At 27.8% G+C, this 24,922-nt stretch overlaps 1 protein-coding gene across 7 annotated transcripts in view; it reads left to right on the forward strand.

Annotated features, from left to right (window-relative positions):
- The window catches only part of LOC127287858 (tyrosine-protein phosphatase Lar), a 434,077-nt gene that overhangs the window by 279,814 nt on the left and 129,341 nt on the right, over nt 1–24,922 (forward strand). For all 7 annotated transcript variants that reach the window (XM_051314983.1, XM_051314984.1, XM_051314982.1 and 4 more), the window contains 2 exons: nt 13,377–13,508; nt 14,270–14,428. In XM_051314983.1, the coding sequence (XP_051170940.1) occupies nt 13,377–13,508; nt 14,270–14,428 (291 nt within the window). The remainder of the gene's footprint in view (nt 1–13,376; nt 13,509–14,269; nt 14,429–24,922) is intronic.

The raw sequence follows: 24,922 nt of genomic DNA on the forward strand, positions 1-24,922 counted from the left end.
TTTCATTCTTTTTTGCCCCCCATTGAATTTTGTATTCTGATTCAAGTTAATCTCATTTCAGATACTATATCTACATTTCAAATCGTCCTAATGCGTATTTTTGTTTTGTTTTCTTTTTCTATTTTTTTTCTCTCTTGATTGTATACTGTACCATAAAATTCAAATTTTGAACTTATTAGACGTACACAGACAAAAAAAAAAAAAAAAAAATTCTTTTTTGTTTTCCGTTTAAAACATTATGTCATTTGTATCCACGCGCGCTCGGTCACAGCATACGTGGATCGAATGAGCCACATTCTATTTATGATACACGGCTTTACTGAATTGATTTTCTGATTTATTTCCCAACATAACGCGCCTCCCCCTTTCTCTCACCATTCCTCTTTTCTCCACTCATTGATATCGCGTCCCTTTTATACTTTTGATGACTATCGGTTATATCAATCATAGGTAATTAGTTTCAAAACTACGTTTATTTATGTATATTTATATACAATTTAGTATATATATAGATAATATACTATATAAATATATAAATTTTTGTATAAATATATAGAGATTTACAAACTATATATCATTATGGATAATTAACGAAATGTTGATATTTCTTTTACGATTGATGAAAAAATAATGGAAATTTTCTTTTCTTTTTTTTTGACATATTTTACAATTAATCATTTTGTGAAATTAAATTGAATTTTTTTTTTCTAATTAAAGACTTTTTTCTTTTAAAGCCGAAAAACGGATAAATATTAACAGTCAATTTACATTTTACATATATGAGTTTAAAATTAATTGAAGTTGAAATTATGTAATCAAAAATTATTAACACTTTCTGAAAATTCATTCCATAGTTATTGTAGCGGAAAATTTAATTCTTATGAACTTTTAATGTTGTTTCAGTTTAATTTAAATTTTCCAACGAAACTGAGAATATTTAAATTACTATTAAAAAAAAAAAAATAATTTTTACAATAAACAAATTGGTTAGGTATATTTTTTTGAAATTTCAATGTTGAAAAACAAATCGATATTTTCCTTTCATGGTAACAAAAAAAAAAAGTAACTTTTTTCACAAATAAAAAGCGTAATTGAAAATTCTTGAAGACAGTGAAGAAAGTCAGGAAACCCAATGGTGAACTGTAACTAGGCGTGTTAAAATAGTAATAGCAAGTACATGATTAGAGGGTAAAAGAGAACCTTTTAATCTGTGTTTCGGTAGATGTAGTTTTCGTTTAATTTAGAGACACTGAAAGCAAAAGGTTTCTCTCACGTGTTCGGAATATTTTTACTCATTATTTAATTAATTACCTTTTTCTCCTCCAAAAAAAAAAAAATAATTTTTGAAAAATAATTGAAAACTACATTTTTTTTTTGTAAACAATTCTTCTAGTTTTTATAAATTCGTAAAAAAAAAAAATTCTAAAAAAATATCTGCACATTAATAAAATTAAATAATTTGCTAACATTTTTAATAATGTAGATATTTTCTATTTTTAATAAGAACAAAATGTTTAAAAATTCAATAATTATATATTTAATGTCAACAATATATATATATTGTAAAAATGGTAAAAATTAATTAGAACACGTCAGTTAAAATTATTGATATGTAAATTTATGCATAACATCTATTAAATAATAAATTTATTCATTCTATATAATTTTCATATTACAATTCTGAAGTTTTTTTAAAAAAAAAAAACAAAAGAAACATCATTTCGAGAAAGAGATAAAATATATTTTATTTGAAAATATATAATATATATGAGGCGTCTAAGTGACTTAAACGTGTTCAGAAAGTGTCAGAATAATAATATAGTATAGACATTGAGATTTACACGTTGAGAAACCTATGTCACCATGCAAATGGTAAACGACATATCTGCATTTCAAATTAGCGACCTGTCACTTCCTTTGAATCCATATTAAAAACTATTTTTCGCTTCTATATATTTAAACCGTGTAAATAATCGATAAAAACATATTTTTCTCATTATGAAATCTACATTAAATTTCAGTAAATTAATTAAATCTTTATTTTATTTTGGAATAATTTACTGTATTAATTAGTTTGAAAATTTTCCAATGCTTTGTCTGACTAAAAATGTCTTTTACTACTAATGTCAAATTTACAACTTTTTAAACTACTTTTACTACTTTAGTGTACTTTAAAAATTTTTTTGTTATTTTTTTATTTAAACTTCAGAATTTATAATTTTATGTCTGACTATAATTGACATTTACTACTGATTTCAAATTAATATTTTGTTTACAATTTTTCATGGTTCGTCTAACTAAAATTGATTTTTACTACTGAAACATTAATTTCATGTTCTTATAAATTTTCTGTTTGACTCGAATACACTTTTACTACTTATACTATAATTACTGTACTTTCTAAAATTTCTGTCTGACTAAAATTTACTACTTAAACTTTTGACTCTCAAAAACTGATTTTTTCTAGTAACACAAAAAATAATTAAAAATGTTCTGTCTGACTATAATATAGTTTTACTACTTATACTGTAATTACTAGACTTTTTCAAATTTCTGCCTGACTAAAATTGACTTTTACTACTGAATTCCATTTTGTGTAAAATTGTAAAAAAAATACCATTTTTCGAATTTGCACTGTTCGCTTAATCTATTTTCCACAAGGAATTGACAATTAAAACAACAACAAAAAATAGAACAAGACGCTTCCTCTTTAATTTTTGTATATTCGTAACGAGCGGAAGAAGCGTGAAATTAATTATGAAAACAAAGAAGGTTTTACTCAAGGTTCCGGGTTGTACAGATGACGCTCCTAGCAGGAGAGAGAAAGAGAGAGAGAGAGAGAGAGAGAGAGAAGAGAGTGGGTTGGAAAGCCGCACGACTTTGGGATAAGAAGGAAAGCCTGAAGCGCGATCATAATGACGCTAGTTGAAACTGGTATAGAAGTGGGTAGTAGTAGTGGCGTATCAACTTATTTAGAATATTACTGGCATGCATCTGCATAAATTTAGTACAGGCCCGCAAGGATTCTTGGTCTCTATCTCTCCCTCTCTCTCTCTCTCTCCGCAGCATTATACAATGGCTTTATGTCAAAATGGAGAGGGAGAGACAAGAGGTAACTGAACACAACTTCTGTATGACTCTTCCTTCATTCAAATCGTAACATCGCAAGAAAATGACATTAATTTCAAACAAGATGAAGTTGTACACGGAAAATCTTAATAGGAATTTTCTTGCTTCATCATGATGTCTTTATAATAGGAAGAATTTCAAAATTTCTATCTTCCTGTAGGAAATATAAATTTGAAAATAATAATAATAACAACAGTGCAAGAAAATTAATGAAAGGACAATTTTACAATTTAAATATAATTTCTCCAACAATTGTTTTTAAAATTAATTTTTTTTTTGCAAAAATTTTTCGAGTTAAAATTTTTAACAAAAGACAAAATTTTTTAAATTATTTTACGCAAAACTAAGCCACAAATTCCGTGAAATTATATCGCGGATTATACGAAACTAAATCGCGAAAATATATCGCAGATTATACGAAACTAGATGGCGCAATTAAGTCACGGATTCCGCAATAGAAAATCACGAAATTTGCGAATCTAGGACGCGAAAATACATCTCGAAATTCGTGAAACTAGATAGCGAAATTAGATCACGGATTTCGCGAAACTAAATCGCAAAATCCGTGAAATTATATCGCGGATTACACGGAATAAGGTCACGGATTCCGCGAAAGTGGAAAACGAAATTTGCAAATCTATGTCGCAAAACAAGATCACGAATTCCACGAAATTAGATCATGAAATTCGCGAAATTAAATCACGGATTCTGCGAATCTAGGGCGCGAAATTAAATCACGGAATTCGCGAAACTAGGTCACGGATTTTGCGAATCTAGGGCGAGAAATTATATTACGGAATACGCGAAAATAGATCATGGATTTTGTGAATGTAGGTCGCGAAATTATATCGCGGATTATATGAAACTAGATAGCGAAATTAGATCACGGATTTCGCAAAACTAATTCGCAAATTCCGTAAAATTATATCGCGGATTACACGAAACAATGTCGCGCAATTAAGTCACGGATTCCGCGAAATTAGATCACGAAATTCGCAAAATAAAATCACCGATTCTGCGAATCTAGAGCGCGAAATTAAATCACGAAATTCGTGAAACTTGTTCGCGGATTCCGCGAAATTAGATCACAGAATTCGCGAAACATGGGTCACGGATTTTGTGAATCGAGGGCGGGAAATTAAATTACTGAATACGCGAAAATAGATCATGGATTTCGTGAAATTATATCGCGGATTTTACGAAACTAGATGGCGAAATTATCTCGCGGATTATACGAAATTAGATCGCACAATTTAGTCACGGATTCCGCAAAAGCAAATCACGAAATTTGCGAATCTAGGACGCGAAAATACATCACGAAATTTGTGAAACTAGATAGCGAAATTAGATCACGGATTTTGCGAAACTAAATCGCAAATTCCGTGAAATTATATCGCGGATGACACGAAATAAGGTCGCTCAATTAAGTCACGGATTCCGTGAAAGTAGAAAACGAAATTTTGGAAATATATGTCGCAAAACAAGATCATGGATTCCGCGAAATTAGGTCACGAAACTCGCGAAACTAGGTCACGGATTTTGCAAATCTAGGGCGGGAAATTAAATTACGAAATACGCGAAAATAGATCACGAATTTCGTAAAACAAGGTCGCGCTAAAGTGACGAATTCTGTGATTCTGTTGAATTCCATGAAAGTAGATCACGAAATTTGCGAATTAGTATTTTAATGAAATATACATATTCAGAAGATATTATTATTATTCAATTCTTTTAGGAAAATTTGAATAGGTGCGATTTTGAAAATCATTGAAAGCTGTATATTGTTGAAACTTAAACTATTGACTAATGAAAATCCCTGTATAAGGAGTTTGTTGAACACAAATCACTTTACAAGCATATGGAAGGGAGAAATTTGGGAACATGGTAAAAGCCTTGACAACAAGTATTGAGTTAATAGGAAGGGGGTTTAGTTTATATATAAGGTCATCCTCTATATACACATATATATATAAGGAACACTTGTACTTAACGTATACGACCAACTTTGACGTAGTCATGGATCCAAAGTCAACTAGCCGTTTCGAAGCTGCGAAGACCGAGCGTCTAAAATCTCCTACAGCGATGCTCTCAACCTAACTGAAACGGTGCTCATTGTACCGTCAACTATTATCCCAAAACTGATGAGATTAAATTTTAACAAGTTACTGGGCAGAAGCTTTCTCTATTATAGAAACAGGAAAAGCCATTTAAAAGCACAATTCTCATTTTATAAATTTTATTTTTAGGAATAATATAAATTTAGTTTCTTTCTTTTTATTTATTAGTGAATTTAAAATAAAATTAAAAGCAATTTATTTGCAGTCCTTTTTTAAATTTCTGTATTGCAAAAGACGATTTAAAGAGAAAGATATTCTTAAATATCATTAAAAAATGTTTTTCGAAAGACTCTACTAATAAGGTCTCTCTCTCTCGCTCTTTTTTTTTTTCCTTGGAAGTGAGTGTTTCTAGCTGTGCTATACATCCGAAATCTTGAGTGCTATTAAAAATTCATTTAGTCTCTTTTTCTCTCTCTTTCTTTCTCTTTCGACTTTCACATCATCGTCAGCCGTACATCTCGTAAAAAAAAGATTCGAGAGCAAGAAATTACGTTCGAATGGTACATATCGCATTCGAAACATTCACCACTTTCCTTTTGCTACGGCCTGTCTTTCATCTCTACTTCTTTTGCGACATTCAGCATGCTAAATCACATTCACTATATATACTCTGATATGATATTCCAAAAAATATTAATAATAATAATAATAATAATAATTTTTACTTGACGCAAAAAAAAATTTTTTCTTTGTCTGACTAAAATTGTCTATTACTACTGCGAATAATAATAAATTATTATAGCAAATTTTTTGTCAAACGGAACTTATTAGTTATTTTGTAACATAAATTCCGTCTGATAAAAAATTTATCATTACTACTGAAAAAAAATATCAATATTTATATTAGAAGCAAAAGTAATTAAAATATTTAATTAGAAAATATTAGTACGAACAATGATAATGAATTTAAAATTAATATTTACAATACGTTGTATCAGGTATCTATATATATTTTGGAAAAGCTAAAATGCGAATAAGGTTCGTGCAATTATTTATGATAAACCTGTGCTTGCAAATGTACACGACACACCAAAACATGGATGTTACATCATTTCATTGCCCCTTACCATTCTGATTTTAGTTTGTTGATGATGAAAACGCATCATACGTAATTGTACATTTACAATCAACTATAATACCAATACAAGTTTTGTATGTCTATATATATATATATATATATAAAATTATTTGATTAGAAATCAAGTCGTATACGCTTCCATTTATCGATTGATTTCAATTGGTCGGTTTTTTGATAAAACTTGAATGAAATGCCTCTCTGATGTATATCACGCGTCTCTTTTCCTCCAAAAACGAACTCTTGCATTCGACACAATATATATGTATATTTATGCCAATTCAAATGCTTTCCAACTACAAAATAGGTGTAATTTCACATCCCACTCACACAATTCTACGTTTGTGAAAATAAACCCCCTCGTTCTCCAATCATCTTTATATATATATATAAATATATTTTGTATGTGTATATATAAATCCTTTTTCCATTACACTGGAAAGCGTCCATATGTTGCAAGTAAAATAGCTGGTAATTAATTTATACGCAATTATTGGCGAGATAAACAAATAATTCAATTCATATATATATATATATATATATATATATATATGAAAGTAATTCGATAAATAACTCGAAATGGGATTAAAATTTGACAACTAAGGAAATATATTGATTTTGAATAAATTAAAAATAATAGAAATGAAAGTTTGTCAAAGAATTGATTTAAAAAGTAAAATAAATTCAGTCACAGAAAAATGAATTTTTTTTAAAATTTTATCACCCTAAAAAAAGTAATCTTGATTCTAGCGAATTCCTCTTAATTTGATGCATATTTTCCTCTCTTATATATTGTATCAAAAGTAATAGTCTTCACTTGAGAGGATTTTCCTCTCGCATATAATTTGACAATTACCCAGATAGCACGGAAACTTGCAGCAAGCTTGCGGCAGGTTCACCGTGCAAGCTTGCCAAGCTTGCCGCGCAAGCTTGTCTGAGCTAGCGAAATGTCCCACCCAAGGCAAGCTTTCCGTGAAAGCTTGCTGTAAGCTTTACAGGAAAGGTTGCTGCAATCTTGCCATGAAAGATTTCCACAAGATTGCTGCAAGCATACTAAGAATGATTGCGGCAAGCTTGCCGTGAAAGATTGCTGTAAGCTTGCTACGTAAGGTTGCAGGAGAAGTTCAACAAACTTCTGGAAAGGTTGCTGCAAGGTTGCTGCAATTTTTAAAAAATACATTTTAAATTAAAAAAAAATTTTTTTTTTTTTAAATTTGAAAATCCTTGTGACGTTTATTATTATTAATTATGTCCTGTTTATTTTCATTTGGAAACTTAACGAGAAAATTTTCGAAACAAATTTGAGGGTAAACCTTTCCAGAAGCTTGTTGAAATTCTCCTGCAACCTTACGTAGCAAGCTTACAGCAATATTTCACGGCAAGCTTGCCGCAATCATTCTTAGTATGCTTGCAGCAATCTTGTAGAAATCTTCCATGGCAAGATTGCAGCAACCTTTCCTGGAAAGCTTACAGCAAGCTTTCACGGCAAGCATGCCCTGGGTGGGACATTTCGCTAGCTCAGACAAGCTTGCAGCAAGCTTGCACGGTGAACTTGCCGCAAGCTTGCTGCAAGTTTCCGTGCTATCTGGGTATGGTTATAAACTGATAAAGAAAAGCTATTATCATGCATTAAATTAAATATAATTAATGATTTATAGTTAATTACTTACATTAATTAAATAGATTTGTTTATTTATTTAACTTTAATTCAATGTTTTTGACATCAGAACCTCAAAAAAATTGTTTTGTTTTATTATTAGTCAACAAGGAATAAAAATATTCTACATTCAAGTGGAATACTTTTGTTTTAAGAGGAAAAATTGAGAGGATATTAGAAGAGGATTTTTCCTCTAAATATGAGATTACTTTTTTTCAGGGTGTAGGGTTAAAAATGTTAAAATTTTAATTTTTTAATTTTCCTTATTTCATTTATAATTTAAGAATTTTTGAAAATAAATATTTCTGAAAAATGTAGCATTTTCTTAATACAATACTACTTTTTTCCAGTGTATCTTAATTATATTTTAACTGATGTTTTTTTTTTTTAATTTTATTTTCAATTTTGCTTTTTTCATAAAAAAAAAACATTAATTTCAGTTTATTATATAGTCTTTGATGAAGATGTTCCCCTCCTGGTTTTATTATTATTATTTTCATTTTGTCAAGTTGCAAATTTAATATACATTTTTCTAAGGGTATTTAATTAGATGAGAGAAAGGGGGCACAAAAAAAAAAAGAAAGAAAACAATCTTGCAAATAAATCGCACGTCATCCAAGTCTCTTGAAGGTAATGACTGTGCGCCTCGAGGTGCTTCATTTATTTTTCAGTCTTTATAATTTTTCACTTTTTTTTTTTTCATATGGCTGTACGAGGTAAAAGCAGTTCCTGTTTTCTTCATAAACATTTATTTTCTCTTTCTCTCTAAACTAGAAAAACTAGAATTGCGTTCACAATCTAATTTTCACCAGCGTTTAATCTTTTTTTGCGCGCAAAGTACTGTAAACTCGTGGCGTTTGATATTTTTCAAAACATTTTTTTCGTTTGATTTCTAGGTTCTTGTAGTTTTTTTTCCAGTATTGTTTGTAATAAGTTTTTGTATGAACATGTTCGATATTTGACCTTCGGTAAAAAAAAAAAAAAAAATTAGAACTCTAGTATGTGCTTTTAATACTATATATATATATAGATATATTTTGTGATGGGATTTAACCGGGTTTCACACCAACGGTAAAGTCGTTAAGGGGGCTGTAAGAAGCCGTTTCAGTTGCACACACCAAAGCGCAAACTATTACTCGCCAAGTATAATGATAATGGTGTAGTTAATAGCACAAGGTGCGGTCGAAAAACGATAACAACGTTTTGTTACCTGCAACGAAAAATAAAGGTTATTTGCAATCAACTAAATATGCACGGATGTAACTATTTTCTCTTGTGAAATTTTTCCCCCCAAAAAAAAACCGATTTGTTTAAATATCATCTTTTTTTTCTCATATTCATTTTCAGTGAAATTTTTTTTTTTTTGGCAGAAATTAGAAACATTGGAAAAATTATAATATTTATAAAATGAGTAAAAGTTAAACGATATAATTAACAAAATAAATGAAATTTTTTAAGCCCTCTATAAATTGACGTGACAAATTATATTGACTTTAATTTTTTTTTATATTGAAATATAATTCCATTTAATTATTATTCTATAATTTAAATTATTCATTAATTGAAATCGAAATCACCTCTTTTTTTTGGGATAATTTTCCATATTTCACATTGAATCTCTGTAAAATTGCAAATAACGACTAAATTTGTCAATATTGGAAAATTTAATTAACTGCGTGTGTGTTAATGAAAATAACATTTGAAAGGTGTGAAATAAAATTACATTACATTTGAAAAAACTTGTAATTATGTAATTATAATATCAATTAAATTTCATTATTTTCATTTTATATTTGAAATATGAAATGCTGATAATAATTATTTGAAAAGTATTATTTAAAATTATAGTTATGGAAAATTTTGAACTCAATATATAAATAACGAGTTTCTAGCAAGAATTTTTTTTTTTTTTTATGTTCGTTGATTATTAGTTTAACTCTTTTCATTATATTGTTATCGCACGTGCGTCATTGGGTTGAAAAAAAAGGAGAAGAGGGGTAAAAAGGTGGAGGTAGGGAAAAGTGCTGCTCGCGACAAACATGGGAATGCCAGAGTAATTCTAGGAATCTGTAGAAAACCAGAATGGCGTGTCGAACTGCGGATAATGGAGGTTTAATGGAAAAAGTATTTAGGCGAGCCAACGGACAAATATCCACTCTTGTTTGTATAAAACGTGACTGACGACGCGAGGAAACCAATTTTAAAAATGAATTTTATTACTTAAGTCATTTCATGTTCAATGACCCCTCGATATATCAATTAATAATTTTTCTCATTCGTTTCTAATTTCTTTTTTTTCTATAATAAAAAAATAATTATTTTTTTTTTTTTGCAATTACAATAATTAATAAATATTTTGGCGAGTGATGGCAAAACACGTTTTGAGATATAAATTTATATTTTAACGAATAAATCGGTGCGGGAATGCTTTTGGTATATAATCTGAAACGAGCGTGCGACTCTCTACGGGGCTTAAAATAGTACTTAATTTTCAACCGCTTCGGCGTACCCTCCATTAAAATGGGGAACCATTATCCATTTGCTTGCGGCGGCACGACCACGCTGTAATGTACAGTATGGGGTTGGGCGCTATTGGCTGGAAAAAAAGAAATTTTACCCAAACGCACTACTATTGCAGTTGCTGTGATCGTTCAAGTTCTCTCCCCCCCCCCCTCACCGTTTAAAGATAATACTCTATAGCACACACATACTATAATAGAGAATCGGTGATTTTTACACCAATGTGAACTCGAGCTGGAAATTAAAAACGAAAAACTATCCTCTCATTCAACGTACTGAAACGGGTTTTTTTGTACCCCTCTTTTTTTTTTTTTATTTCATTTCGCGCAATTATTCAATTTATAAATTCAAATTTTTTCACACTCAATTTTTTTTTATTATTTTTAATTAACATGAACTCATTTTTTCCATATTTTTGGTAATGTTGAAATTATTATTTAAATAACTATTAATAATAATAATAATAATAATAATAATAATAATGATAATAATAATAATAATAATAATATAATATTATTATTATAATAATAATTATAATAATAATTATTATTATAATAATTATTATTATTATAATTATTAATTATTATAATTATAATAATAATTATTATTATCTATAAAAATCAGTACAAGGTGTATATGTACTAAAAAAATTATTTGTTTCAAATAATCGATCACTTGATTATCAAATAATAATAATAAATTATTTTAGTAATTTAAATAATAGGGAGAATTAATATTAATAATAATTTTTTTTTGTATGTTTATTATTATTTTTATTATTATTATTACTATTATTTTTACTATTATTATTATTATTATTATTATTATTATTATTATTATTATTATTATTATTATTATTATTTATTCTTATTATTATTATCATTATTATTTATTCTTATTATTATCATTATTATCATCATCATCATCATCGTTAATTAATATATATTAGGATATTTTCGTTTGTTTTTAGTTATTGTCGATCGATACTAAAATGAGGTGTACGCCACAAGAATATTTGCATGAAAAAAAAATATATATATCTAGAGGAAAAATAAAAAGGCGTTACAACTTGTTCTTTTTTTTCTTTATTTTAAATTCATGTTCACGCGTTTTTGTTGCCTTGGGGAAAAAATTGTTTTTTTTTTTTTTTTTTTTTTTGTTGTTGTAAATCAAAAGCGTTAAAGTGTGTGAAAGCACAAACATAAAAAAAAAAAAATGCTTACGCAAAGTGTTATTAAAATTCAGGAAAATCCTAAAGCATGGTATTTAGTTATTCATGCGTTGAAGTGTGTGCGATACTTTACCTTCTTCAGTGGACTTGTATTCATAGAGTCGTTGGTAGAAGGGTTTTGGATGAGGCGCGGGGGGAGGGAGGGGGGGGGGTGTGGGGTGATCGATACTAATGAATAATAAATTCCTGGATAGTGCAGCATCAGTATCAGTATTGATTATTTATTCCACGTACCCGTTTTCCCAGAGCATCAGCACCATAAAAGTATCTTTATAACCTTGGATAATACTTAAATCTTAAAAAAAAATATATATATATAACCCATAAAGTGTATGTGTGATGGCAAAGCATCTTGAGACATTCGATGCGTGTATCCTGATGACTTTACATCAATTTCAAAACCAATATATTGTATACTATTCACTTTTCCTGTTTTTTAATCGGCAATTATTTTTTTTTTTTACACAGTAAAAGATAATTTTTTTTTTGTACAAAAAAACAGATTTTTGAAGAAAATGATTTTTTAAAAAAAAAAGAAATTTTTTTTTTGAAGAAAAAAATTTTTTTTTTTTAAGAAAAATGTACATGTAGTTAAAATCTTTCTGTTACGTGTTGTGAAACAATATTTAAACTGAAAGTTTGTGAAATCAATATAAAAAAAAGGGGAAAACTTGAATTTAACTAGTTCGAAACTCTTTGCGTTTTAGTTTATATAAAATGAGCTCGGAAAGAATTTCCAAGTAGTGCAAAACCTTTTTAGTCAGACTGTTGTCAATGAATTGTAAACTTAAATTCAAGTAGTACGAGAATGTTTTAGTCAGACACCGCAAGCCAAATGAAACTCGCGTTAAGTAGTACAATCCTTTTTTTAGTCAGACATCAATCGTCTCTTGTTCGCGGCTGACTAAAAAGTGTATTTACTACTTATCGGAGATTTTTTTTGTATTTATTTCTTATTATTATATAATAAATATAATATTATACATTAAAAGAAAGATATTAAATTATAAAATAAACTAAGTATTTAGTAATTCGAATTGTAAATTTTACTATACTGATTAAGAATTACAGAGTAATTTAAAAGAATTACAAGTAGTTGCAAACATTTTTAGTCGCGCCATAGTGCCAATGAGTGTAAACTTTAATTCAAGTAGTACGAGAATGTTTTAGTCAGACCGCAAGCTGAATTGAAATTACACTAAGTAGAACATTCCTTTCGAGTCAGACAACCAAGGTCTCGTAAGTCTGACTTAAAAGGACAATAACTACTTATTGCCGTCTTTTTTTCTGCATTTAAATAATTAAAACTATTAAAAAATGTATAAAAGCGAAAAATTTTATTTTTCTTGTAAAATAAATTATTTTTTTTATTTTACAACATAAATAATTCAAATACAAAAAGGATTTAAAAAAAAAAAAAAAAAAAAAAAATTTATTGTCTCGCTATAATTATTCAAATAGTGATTCTTTTCTTTTTTTAATGAACTTTAATAAGTTAATAAGTTTTTATTTCTCGGTTTCTAAAAAGTTTCTCCTCTTTTTTTTTGTACATTTACCCGACACTATACATATATATATTAGTATATTATTGTTCTCGAGAGAATTTCTCTAATTGAAGTTTCTTCGCTTTTTCTCTGTTTCATATAGAACCTCCAAATATCCTGGTCAGCCCACTGTCGCAGCAGGTTAAGTCTGGTGGAATAGCGAGTTTTTTCTGTAGAGCCGGCGGAACACCACCACCCCAAATATACTGGCGTAAAAATGGCAAGAAAGTTTCACGTAAGTACTTCCACTCACGAGTTTCGTGATATTCATTCTTCTCTTTAGCCCAAAAAAAAACTTTTTCTCTTTTTTCTTTTTTTTTTTTTCTTTTGCTCTCGGTTTCAATATACTTTTATAGAACACACTCGAAATTCTTTAACAAAAGTTGAAAAATACACGTTTTCTATTGAATTTTTTACTTTTAAAAATTATAATTGTCAAATTACACTAATTATTACAAAATTTAGTTTCACTAAAAAAAATTTTTTAAAAACATTATTTTTGTTATAAATATATGAAAATTTTTCCCAAAAATTAGTGATCAATGATAATGTATAATATTGCAATAATTCTGTAATAACAAATATATGTATACTTACACTAGTTTATTCATGATAATAAATTTTCTTTATGAAAATCGTATATCATTTTGATGGATATTTACGAAGCGATCAGCATAGTGGAACGATAAAGTTATGAAGAACAGCCACTGAAATTTATATACCAGTCTAGTAACATATGCCGATCATTACCATAAAAAAAAACAGTGGACCATATTTCGGCTATTTTTTTCTCCATACTCTCATAAAGATTTGTTATTTCTTGTAAGATTTTTTTTTTTTGGAGATAGGAGATTTTATTTTTAACTGATTTCGACAATTGTTAATTAAGAAAGAAAATTATTTTCTTTTTTTTTGAATTGCACAATTTTTTTGCAAATAAACATAAATTAAAAAAGTTACTAATTTTTTTGTTCTTTACCATTTTATGATTTACAGAATCACAATCACGATATCAAGTTGAACAAAATCAAAATGGTGCTATATTTCGAATCGAGCCTGTTAGGCCACAACGTGACAATGTCCTCTACGAATGTGTGGCCGAAAATGGTGTCGGGGATGCTGTATCAGCGACTGCTCAACTCACCGTCTATGAAGGTAAGTCAAAAAATAATTAATTAATTTTTTTTTTTTCAATTTAGTAAACAAATTTTTTTTCACTATAGAAAAAATTTTTAAAATAACATTTTCAATTTTTAATCGTTGTAGGGTTTTTTCTAATATTTCTAATTTCTAATTTTTCTAATATTTAAAAAATTTGCAAAAATTTTTGTTTAAAAAATTGAAAAATAAAATCTTTTTGACGAATTTAATATAAGAGATGAAAAAATATAATTTTGAGAGAGTGGTGGTGGGGGGGGGGGGGTTTAAAAAAAATCGAAATTACTTTTCGGTTGAGCTGATTTTTTAAATGTTCAAGTTTGGCTCGTACTCCTTGCTAGAACTCTTTTCTATCTTTATGGGAGAACGAGCAGCTTAATAGCATTCAACCCAACGGTTATACGAAAGACGCTTAATGGGAAAGAAGTACCGCATTCCAAGAAACTCGCAAGTCCATTACTTGTATATCTCTCGAGCTTTTACAAAACGACTTAATCGCTTTCTCTAGCATTTGAATTCCATCGTCAGCCATTAGAGTTACTCGAACGGAAAAAGAAATTAGGAATCAGACAGCAATTAACAAGGCTCTTTCATTTTTTTTATTTTCAAAATTTTATATATATACGCTTATTCTTTTATGTTGAAAAAAAAACCATCAGTTTTTATTGATTAAAAATACCTTTGAATTGAAAATAGAAAAGAAAAAAATTAGATTCAATTAATTTAATTGAAATTTAAGTAAATTTTCTTTGAATTAAAATAAAGAAAATTAAAAGAAAGAAAATTTTATGAAGGAAAATAAAAAGAAGCAAAAAAAAAAAAAAAAAAATGAAAATGCTTATTGGTGGAGCATCTGGAGAAATCGTAAATTATCAAAATATCGTCGCAATTTGTTGAAATTTCTCTTTCATGAAATTATGTAATACGATGTGCATTAAAGTTTCATTATCTCGCGAGTAAAATTTAAACTTAATTTTCGTAATTGAATTTTCTAGTAGTTTTTTATTATATATCTTCTTCTTCGTATATATATATATATATATGCATATATACATTGAACGTATTACATTTATTAGCGTCGAATTGAGATAAAAGCCAGTTTACAATCGAAAAGTTTCCCATGAAATTTACATTTTCAAAGAAATGAAAGTTCTTTGGCATTTTAATTCAAGAAGTTTTAATTTCCCGAAGTGAAAGTCACTTAAAACTTTCACAATGTGGTGTGTGTAAAATTTTTTCTTCCTTGTAATATTTTTTTGATCACGATAAATTTTCAAGGTACAATGAATTCTTTAATATTTGTTTGCTATACAAAAAAAAATTTTTTTTTTCTATAGCACTAATTTATTTATTATATTATTTATATAATATTATTATTTGAATATATTATATAAAACTATATATATATAGTTATATATATATTATATATATATATTATATATATATATTATATATATATATAATATATATATATTATATATATATATATATATATATATATATTTATTATTTCTTCAATGATGATTTTATTATTATAGAATATAATGTAAATTTAATTTATAATTGTGCGTTACATTTATGATTGTCAATTTCATTTATGGTTGTATATTTCATTTATGATTGTAAATTTCATTTATGATTGTAGATTTCCATAATTATATTTTATACTTATATGCAACTAAATGGTTATTTAACAGTTAAAACACACTTTGAATAGTTTCATGATTCGAGAAACATTTCGATGGTTATACGTATAGAGTTTTTATGGGATTTGAAAATTTTAGATATATTAAAATTTTTTAGCTCTGTTTTTTTTTCATTATTATTTTTTATTCTTTTCTTTTCTATTCTTTTCTATTCTTTTCTTTTCTATTCTTTTCTATTCTTTTCTATTCTTTTCTATTCTTTTCTATAATTGTATTATTAATTAATTAATTTATTTAAAAATTAATTTATAATTTGCAACTTCACATCGTGTCGTTTAAAAAATAAAACAAAAAAACAGTGAAGATGTTATTTCATCTTTTTTTATTCCGCAACCGCATAGATTCAATTACGTCGTGAATAATTGACCTATGTCCTATATATATATATATATATATATATATATATATATATATATATATATATATATATATATATATATATATATATATATATATATACGTATGGTTTTCACTTGTATGCAGTAAACTTGAAATCAACCAATTTGATGAATCTGGTTAGAATCAACGCCAAGTTCAAAAACGACAAATTCCTTTATAAAGGCATCGACAGACAATAACAAGCCAACCGAACAATGCATGATTGTGTCACACACTACTCATATAATTGGTACCAGTAGAAACTGTAAACCACATTCACTGAACTAGATTAATTGCTATCGGACGTTTATTACGCTGTTACGCGAACAGGCAATGTACGAGCACGCACGCCATTATTATTAACGACTCACGATACTTTATTATGAAATCTATTGTGATGGACGAGATGAGGAGGAAGGGGGGAGGGAGGGAGGGAGGCTTCAAATTCCATCAAAGATATGACATCGATATTTCATCATTTTCACATTGACTTTCTTTTAATAAATGATTTATTTATTTAATATTCAGGACAATAATTCAAGACTGTTTTTTTTCATTGTGAAAAATTGGTTTTTTTTAACGAAATTTTGGTTTATCAGGCAAAAAAAAAAACGGAATAATGATGAAAAAAAATCTATTTTTGTCAGACAGAATATTTTTAGTGTTAGTCAGACAAAAGATTTAAATTTTCTAAAGTATTGATATAAGTAGTAAAAGTCGGCTTTAGTCAGACAGAACTTTTATAAAGTCTTGTAATAACATTCTAAGTAGTAAATGTTAGTTTTAGTCGGGCATAATTTTTCCAAGGTCTTATAGTAAGTGGTAAATGTATTTTAGTCGGGCAAATCATTGTTAAGTATTAAAATTTCGATATTATGTTAATTTTAATCAAACAGAATTAGTAAAAGTCAGTATTAGTTAAAGAAAATTTAACAATTCTTTCAGTAGTAAAAGTCGATTTTAGTCAGACTTTTTTTAGTCTGGTAATTATATTCTCAGTAGTAGTAGTAGTAGTAGTAGTAGTAATCGGTTTTAGTCAGACAGGATTTCTTTTAGTGCGACAAAATGTTTAAACTTTTGAAAATTTTAATGTAAGTAGTAAAAGTATACCTTTGTCAGACTGACCTTTTTAGTTTCAGTAAAAGAAAATTATTATTAGTCAGACAAAAGATTTAAACTTCCTAAAGTATTGATATAAGTGATAAAAGTCGGCTTTAGTCAGACAGAACATTTATAAAGTCTTGTAATAACGTTTTAAGTAGGAAAAGTTAGTTTTAGTCGGACATAATTTTTCCAAGGTCTTATAATAAGTGGTAAAAGTCAATTTTAGTAGGGCAAATCATTGTTAAGTTTTAAAATTTCGATATTATGTTAACTTTAATCAGACAGAAGAGGTAAAAGTCAGTATTAGTTAAACAAAATTTAAAAATTCTTTCAGTAGTAAATTTCGATTTTAGTCAGACTTTTATTTAGTCTGGTAATTATATTCTCAGTAGTAGTAGTAGTAATCGGTTTTAGTCAGACAGAATTTTTTTCAGTTCAACAAAATGTTTAAACTTCGGAAAATTTTAATGTAAGTAGTAAAAATATAGATTAGTCAGACAGACCTTTTTTAGTTTCAATAAAAAAAAATTATTAAACTTAACTTTTTTATACAAGTAGTAAATATCTATTTTAGTCAAGCAGAACTTTTAAATTGTCTTTTAATAACAGTATAAGTAGTACAAGTAAATATATTTAGTCAGAATTTTTTCTACAATAACTTCGTATTTTTCATATTTAATAATGATGCCTATTATAAATATGCCAAGAAAAGACGATATAATTTCTTTTTTGCATTTTTTTTTCCAAAACAACAATTTTTCCTTTCAAGGTTTACCGCAATATTTTTTTTTTTTTCATTCTCCAAAAGGAAATTTTTTCGCAAAAGCAATCCATTGTGTTAACATTCGTTTTTTGTGAATTTCAAAGAAAATTCCACTCATTTTGTGTGTGTGTTCAGGAGCAATAATGAGATTCTGGAAAGACGTCAACGTATAGTTGAGATAGCAACGTTGTCGTCGTGACACACTTGACAGGATATATGCGAGAGGTTTAAGGGTGGTATCCGGACACAAGCGAAATAGCCTTATTGGATTTGTTGAAATTGTTACTTTCGCGAAAACGTTATACTTGAGCCCTGGAGTATAATATAATGAAAACAAGCCCCGATACGAGATTGCACGTGATAACGAGGTAGTTGTGATTCCATGACGGTAACTTTCTAACCGCTAAAAATCGCTCGAAGCAATCCTCTTGCACCATTCTCTTAACTCTTACCTTCTTGCTTCTCATTCTCGGCTTTCTCCATTTTTTTTTCTTTTTTTTTTTGTTCTTCCTCTTTTGTATGCACAAGCGACTCATTTTCGTTACAATAGCATACATGTATTTTAACGTCGTTGACATATAATTGCTTGTTTTATTCAAGTTAAATCAGTAAAACTAATGCAGAAATTTCTACTTTTCAGTGGTAAAAGTCATAAGTAGTCAGACAAAACTTGGTACAATTTTGATTATAAGTAGTGTAAAACGATTTTAGTCAGACGAAATTTTTCTCTGTTTATACAGAATTCTTAGTTTTCAGTAGTAAATGTCAGTATTAGTCAGACAATTTTTTTTAAACCTTGTTAAAATTTCGATTATCAGTAGTGTAAGTCAATTTAAGTCAGACGGAACTTTTCCCTGTGAATTATATGCTTAGTTTTCAGTAGTAAAATTCGGCATTGGTCAGAAAAAGCTGTTAATACACTTCTTGGAAAAAAATTTGCATTTAAAATTACGTCTGACTAATGTCTGATGTATACCACTTAAATGGAGAATTTTTTAAATATCCTCATCACTAGAATTAAAAATCTCAATTTAATTATCCACTCAGTTTATATATTAGAAAATATAAAAATTAAATTAACCAAACCAAAAAAATGCAACATAATTTAAATTTTCATTAAAATTTTTTTGCATTTACAAAAAAAAAAAAAAAGAAGTGTCCCCTAAAAAAAAGTCGGCCATTAACAATATTGAACTAATCCTGAGAATAATGTAATCTGAAAATCTCTTGAGATGTAGTAAACACAGGCAAAGCTTAATTAGGGAATTTACTCTTGCATAATTAAGATTTTTTTTCTTCCTCTTTTTTCCGCAAGTTTTCTTCTCTCTTTCTGCTTTCTTTTTTTTTTCACCCAGCCCTTCAACACAAGGAGAGCTATCAGTGACTTTCTTGTAGAGTCTCTTTTCTCTCTCTCTCTTTCTCTCATCATCAGTTAAGATGCTAAGGTAAATCGTCAGATGAAACTTTTTCCAGGAACTTAACTTGAAATCGACTTCATTCACATGCAGCCTTTGAATGCTTGAAGAAATCACATTAAAATAATTTCAATTGCTAATTTAAACGCAAAGAAAAAAAAAAGTTAAATTGATTGTTTTTAATTAAAACTGTAATCATAAATTTTGTGAAGGAGAATTTTTTTTCCAAATATATTGAAAGTAATGAAAACATCTTTTTTTCCCCTTTTAGAAAATGTGAATAGATTTTCCTGTCGATTTTTCGTTTTCCTCTTTTCACTCTTTTTTTCTCTGACTGCGCACTGGGTTGCTTTTCTTTTTCTGCTTATGCTCACACTTTTTTTCCTCGCACGTCGAACTTAATCCACTAACATATTTCACAGGATGAGTGTACAAAATAGAGAGGGGTTTTTCTTTTTTTTTAAAAAAAAAAAAAGGCGAGAATATTCTTTTCTCCTTTTCTCACCTCTTTTTTAATATTTATAATGTCAAGAAGTAAACACAAAAAAGAATTAAATAACATTTAATTCAAAATGACGAATGATGATCAAAGTTTGAAATTTTTTTTTTTTTTATTTTCATCTCTTGAGAAACCGCATAAACTTTCTTCGTAAATGAATATACAAGACTCGAGGCGATTAAAGGGCGATTTCTAATGAAAAAGCAAAGCAGAAAGTTTTCTAACCGGAAGAAAAAGAGGAGATAAAAAAAGAAAGTGAAGAGAGGGGAACGAGATGAAAACCAAAGCGCGAGCTGATACTGAGGGAGGAAGTTGAAACTTGGCACAGAAAGAAGAAGAGTGCCAACTTCATGTCGGTTCGTCGAGTGAATATTCCTATAGCCGGCGTGCTTAGTGGAAGGGGGAAATTTAATTTGCCCCGAAAAAGCGCCGCCTTAATTAACAATTAATTGGCACATAAATTAGCCGCGAATTTTGGTAGGGCACCCCTTCTTTTAACAGGGGATTGTTTTTTTATTTTCTTCTTTTTTCCAAAGGGTTTCATTCCAAGGAGAGAACGATAAGAACAGCGGTGATGATGACGACGACGATAGTAACTACTTGGTGCAATCTAACTTTCTTGCGTGTGCGCGTCGCGACTTTCAACTTTGACACTTTTTCACTTAAGTCGTTCTTAAATTCCCCATCGTTACGGAATTCCTATACTCACCAAAAGAATGGACGAATTTCTTTTTTGACAAAGCATTTTATGCGGAAGTGTCGTTTTTTTTATTTTAATTCATGAAAACTGGTAAAAAAAATTCAAGTTCTAGTGGTAAAAATAATTATTAGAACTTTTGAAATTGCGAAAAAAAATTTGTCTCAGTAGTAAAAGACAAAATGTTAAAATTTCCGAAAGTATTAATATAAGTAGTAAAAGTCGATATTGGTCAGACAGAATTTTTATAGTCTTGATATAGCAGTCTCAGTAGTAAAAGTTAGTTTTAGTCGGACAATTATTAAAACTTTTTAAAAATTCAGTAGTAAAATACGCCTTTAGTCAGACAAATCTTTTATAAAGTCTTGTAATAACGTTCTAAGTAGTAAAAATTAGTTTTAGTCGGACATAATTTTTCCAAGGTCTTGGTTTACCAAGTGGTAAAAGTCAATTTTAGTCAGGAAAATTATTGACAATTATTTCAAATTTCGATATTAGTAGTAAACGTTAATTTTAGTGAGGCAAAATTAGTAAATGTCAGTATTAGTTAAACAAAATTAAAAATTGTTTCAGTAGTAAAAGTCGATTTTAGTCAGACTTTTTTTTTAGTCTGGTAATTATATTCTCAGTAGTAGAAGTAGTAATCGGTTTTAGTCAGACAGGATTTTTTTTAGTGCGACAAAATGTTTAAATTTCTGAAAATTTTAATGTAAGTAGTAAAAATATAGTTTAGTGAGACATAACTTTTTCAGTTTTAGTAAAACAAAATTATTAAACTTAATATTTTTATACAAGTAATAAATGTCTATTTTAGTCAAACAGAACTTTTAAATGGTCTTTTAATATCAGTAGCAGTAGTACAAGTAAATATTTAGTCAGATTTTTATTTTTTTTAATATGTAATATTTTTAAATTATAAAATAATTATTTAATTATATTTAAAAAAAATTGTTAAGCTTACATCATGAAAATGTTGTAGTGAAGCGATAAAAGTATCAGAAAATCTGTTGGAAAGTTTGGCGAAGTCGTAGAAATGAGAAAGAATTTTTTTTTTTTTTGCACAGAAGTACCCTACAATCATTATTTTATTTTATTTTTTTTACTCCTTTTTATTCTCAAAAATCTAAAGTTTGAAGTTTTATAGGAACTTTTAGAGCAAGTGAAAGCTAGATATATATATTAAAAAAACCGCACTCCATGTAGTAGTAAGTTTTCAGTAATTAGAAACCATTCCCAGGGTAAAAGTTTTCAGTAACATAAAGTTTAACTTTATAATTTTTAATTTTTAACAGGAATAATTTTCAATTTAATCACCTTTGAATTTTATCCCAAATTTTTACTTTTAGTAAATTATATCTATTTATTTGTACATTTATTTAATTATGTAACTGTGAATATTGTAAAAAACGGAATTCAAAATAATTATTGAAAAATTATCAAAAAAAAAAAAAAAAAAAAAAGTTCTGGATAATTTTGTCAATGGATTTATAAAAACTTTTTTTTTCATAGACCAAATTTTCAAACCAGTTTGGTAGTTCTGTATTAATTATAAAACTGGTTTGCATTTAGTTAAGAAAGTTTCGAGTCTTTTTGTATGTCATTAAAAATTTTCAAGACTTTCACAAGTAGATTCAACGTTCAGAATTTTGCTGAAAGTTCTATACATATTTATCTACTTTTAAAAATTTCGTCTATATTATTTAACTGCTTTTTCTCTGAAGTTTTTCATCTTATTTTTACATCACTCTCGTTATTTATAACTTTTTTTTATATTTTTTCTCCTAATTTCAATGTACGTCGTCTCTAATTGTGAGAAAAAAATAATTTTTATTAATTTTTTTCCCCTGAAATATTTTTGAAAAATATTTTTTTTTAAAATATATCATTGCTTTTTTTTTTTTTTTTTTTTTGACAATCAGTATTTTTATGGGAAAATTGTTGAGATTTTTGTGAAGTGAAAAAAAAAAATAAAAAATATATTTATATGTATGTTACATCGACAGTGACCGTGTCTTCTATAAAGAAGTCAGTAGAGAAGTCAAACAAATCGGAGCTTTTCAGGGTCGTTTAAGCTTAATGCCGCACCGTTAACAATAGCTGTTTGGTTCTATATAGTGGTTAGGAATCAAAGAATGAGAATGCCAGTAAAGAATAGTGAAAGGGAGTGCGCAACCCCCTCCTCTGATTTTTTTTTTTTTTTTTGAAGGGGTTTTTGGGATTGATCCACCATACCCTCTGGCCTTTTCAGAGAAAACCATTCCCCCACACATATACACACATATATAACTCGACTATATCTCCTCACGCCTCTTATTGAAACCGATGATATTTTGGCCTCTGCTGCGATTTTCCTCCATTGGAAGCAGAAACCACCCTTCCAGTTTTCACCACCCGGCCTCTCTATTCTACCAACTTTGCCGAGTGGTTTTATGATTTCATGCTCCATTTCGGTCATTTCGTCGACATTTTCAATTTTCGATCCGCGAAAGCACGTGCTTTCACTCTCAAGTATAGTCTATATATATATATATATATATATATCACACACCCCTAAAAAATTTCATTTAAATTTTTCGAATTTTTTTCGATTCCATTTCTCTTTTGTGTGTACTTTTGCCTTTTTTTTTTGTTTTTATGATAAACAAAACATTTGCTCTATTTTTTCTGGTTTTATCCAAAAAAAAAAATTTTTGCTCTTTTTTTTGTTTTAATTTTTTATGCCGTACAAAAGTTTTGCTATTTTTTTGTTTTTATGCCAAGCAAAACTATTGCTATTTTTTGTTTTTGTTTCAATGCTGAACAAAATTTGACAGTTGGGTTTTTTTTTAGTGACTACGTCTGACTAAAACCAATTTTTACTACTAATAAAAATAAAATGTATTATTAACAAAATTAAAACGTTAAAAAAAAGAAAATCGGTTCTTTTCCCCTTTTTGTTCAGATTGAAATATTTTAATTTATTTATTTATTTTTGTTTTTTTTTTTTTTTTGATTAAAAGTACAAATTTTAGTTTCTCGCAATAAAAGTGTAGATAAAAAATAGAAAGTTAAGTGTTTTCTTTTTTTTTCTCTCTCTTGTTTCTCGTAACTCAATTGGAAGTGAACCTTGTCGTAAAACTTACGAGCTGCTAGGCGTGGTCAATTTATAAATTAAAAGCTCTACGTTTGAAATGTCATCCAACTTCTCTCTCTCTCTCTTTCTCTTACTCTTTAAATATTGTTCAGTTTGCGTCAAGCTTCATTTCTTTCTCAACCTTTTCTTTTATTGTCGTCCTTTTGAATTTATAACATTCGCTTCTTTTTTTTATCAATCGAAAAAAAAAAGATAGTTTCAATTCTTCATGTTTTTCGTATAAATATAAATTCATTTATTCTTTATAATCATTTGTTCGTTTATTCATTATTTACTGAACTAATTAGTTAATCAAAGTAAATAATATCAATCGAGAAAAATAAATTAGTAAATAATTTATTCAGACATATACGGGATAATAAGTGTCTGACTAAAAATGAATTATACTACTTGGGGATGATTTTAATTTTCAAGACTGACTAAATTATTCTCCTACTACTTGTATTCATATTTACATTTTTTTGTCTTTCTTAAAAAGGTAAAAGAAGCAAAAAAAAATGGAAATATAATTTACTTGACAATAAGTAGTACATTCATTTTTTTAGTCAGACATGAAAATAATCGGTGTCTGACAAAAACGTATTGTACTACTTAATAATAGTTTTTTTTTACAAATGGATTTTTTTATTCAAACATAAACGAAATATCGAATGTTTGACTAAAAAAGAATTATACTACTTGAGAGAAATTTTAAATTTTAAGGCTGACTAAAACAGTCTCCACACTACTTGCATAAAAAAAATATAAATAGTGAATTTTTTAAAGACAAATATTTTGGTATTTCCTTTTTTATAGT

This window comes from Leptopilina boulardi, unplaced genomic scaffold, assembly GCF_019393585.1.
Source record: "Leptopilina boulardi isolate dan_hultmark-lab unplaced genomic scaffold, ZJU_Lbou_2.1 LbouV2_376, whole genome shotgun sequence".
Classification (NCBI taxonomy): Eukaryota; Metazoa; Arthropoda; class Insecta; order Hymenoptera; family Figitidae; genus Leptopilina; species Leptopilina boulardi.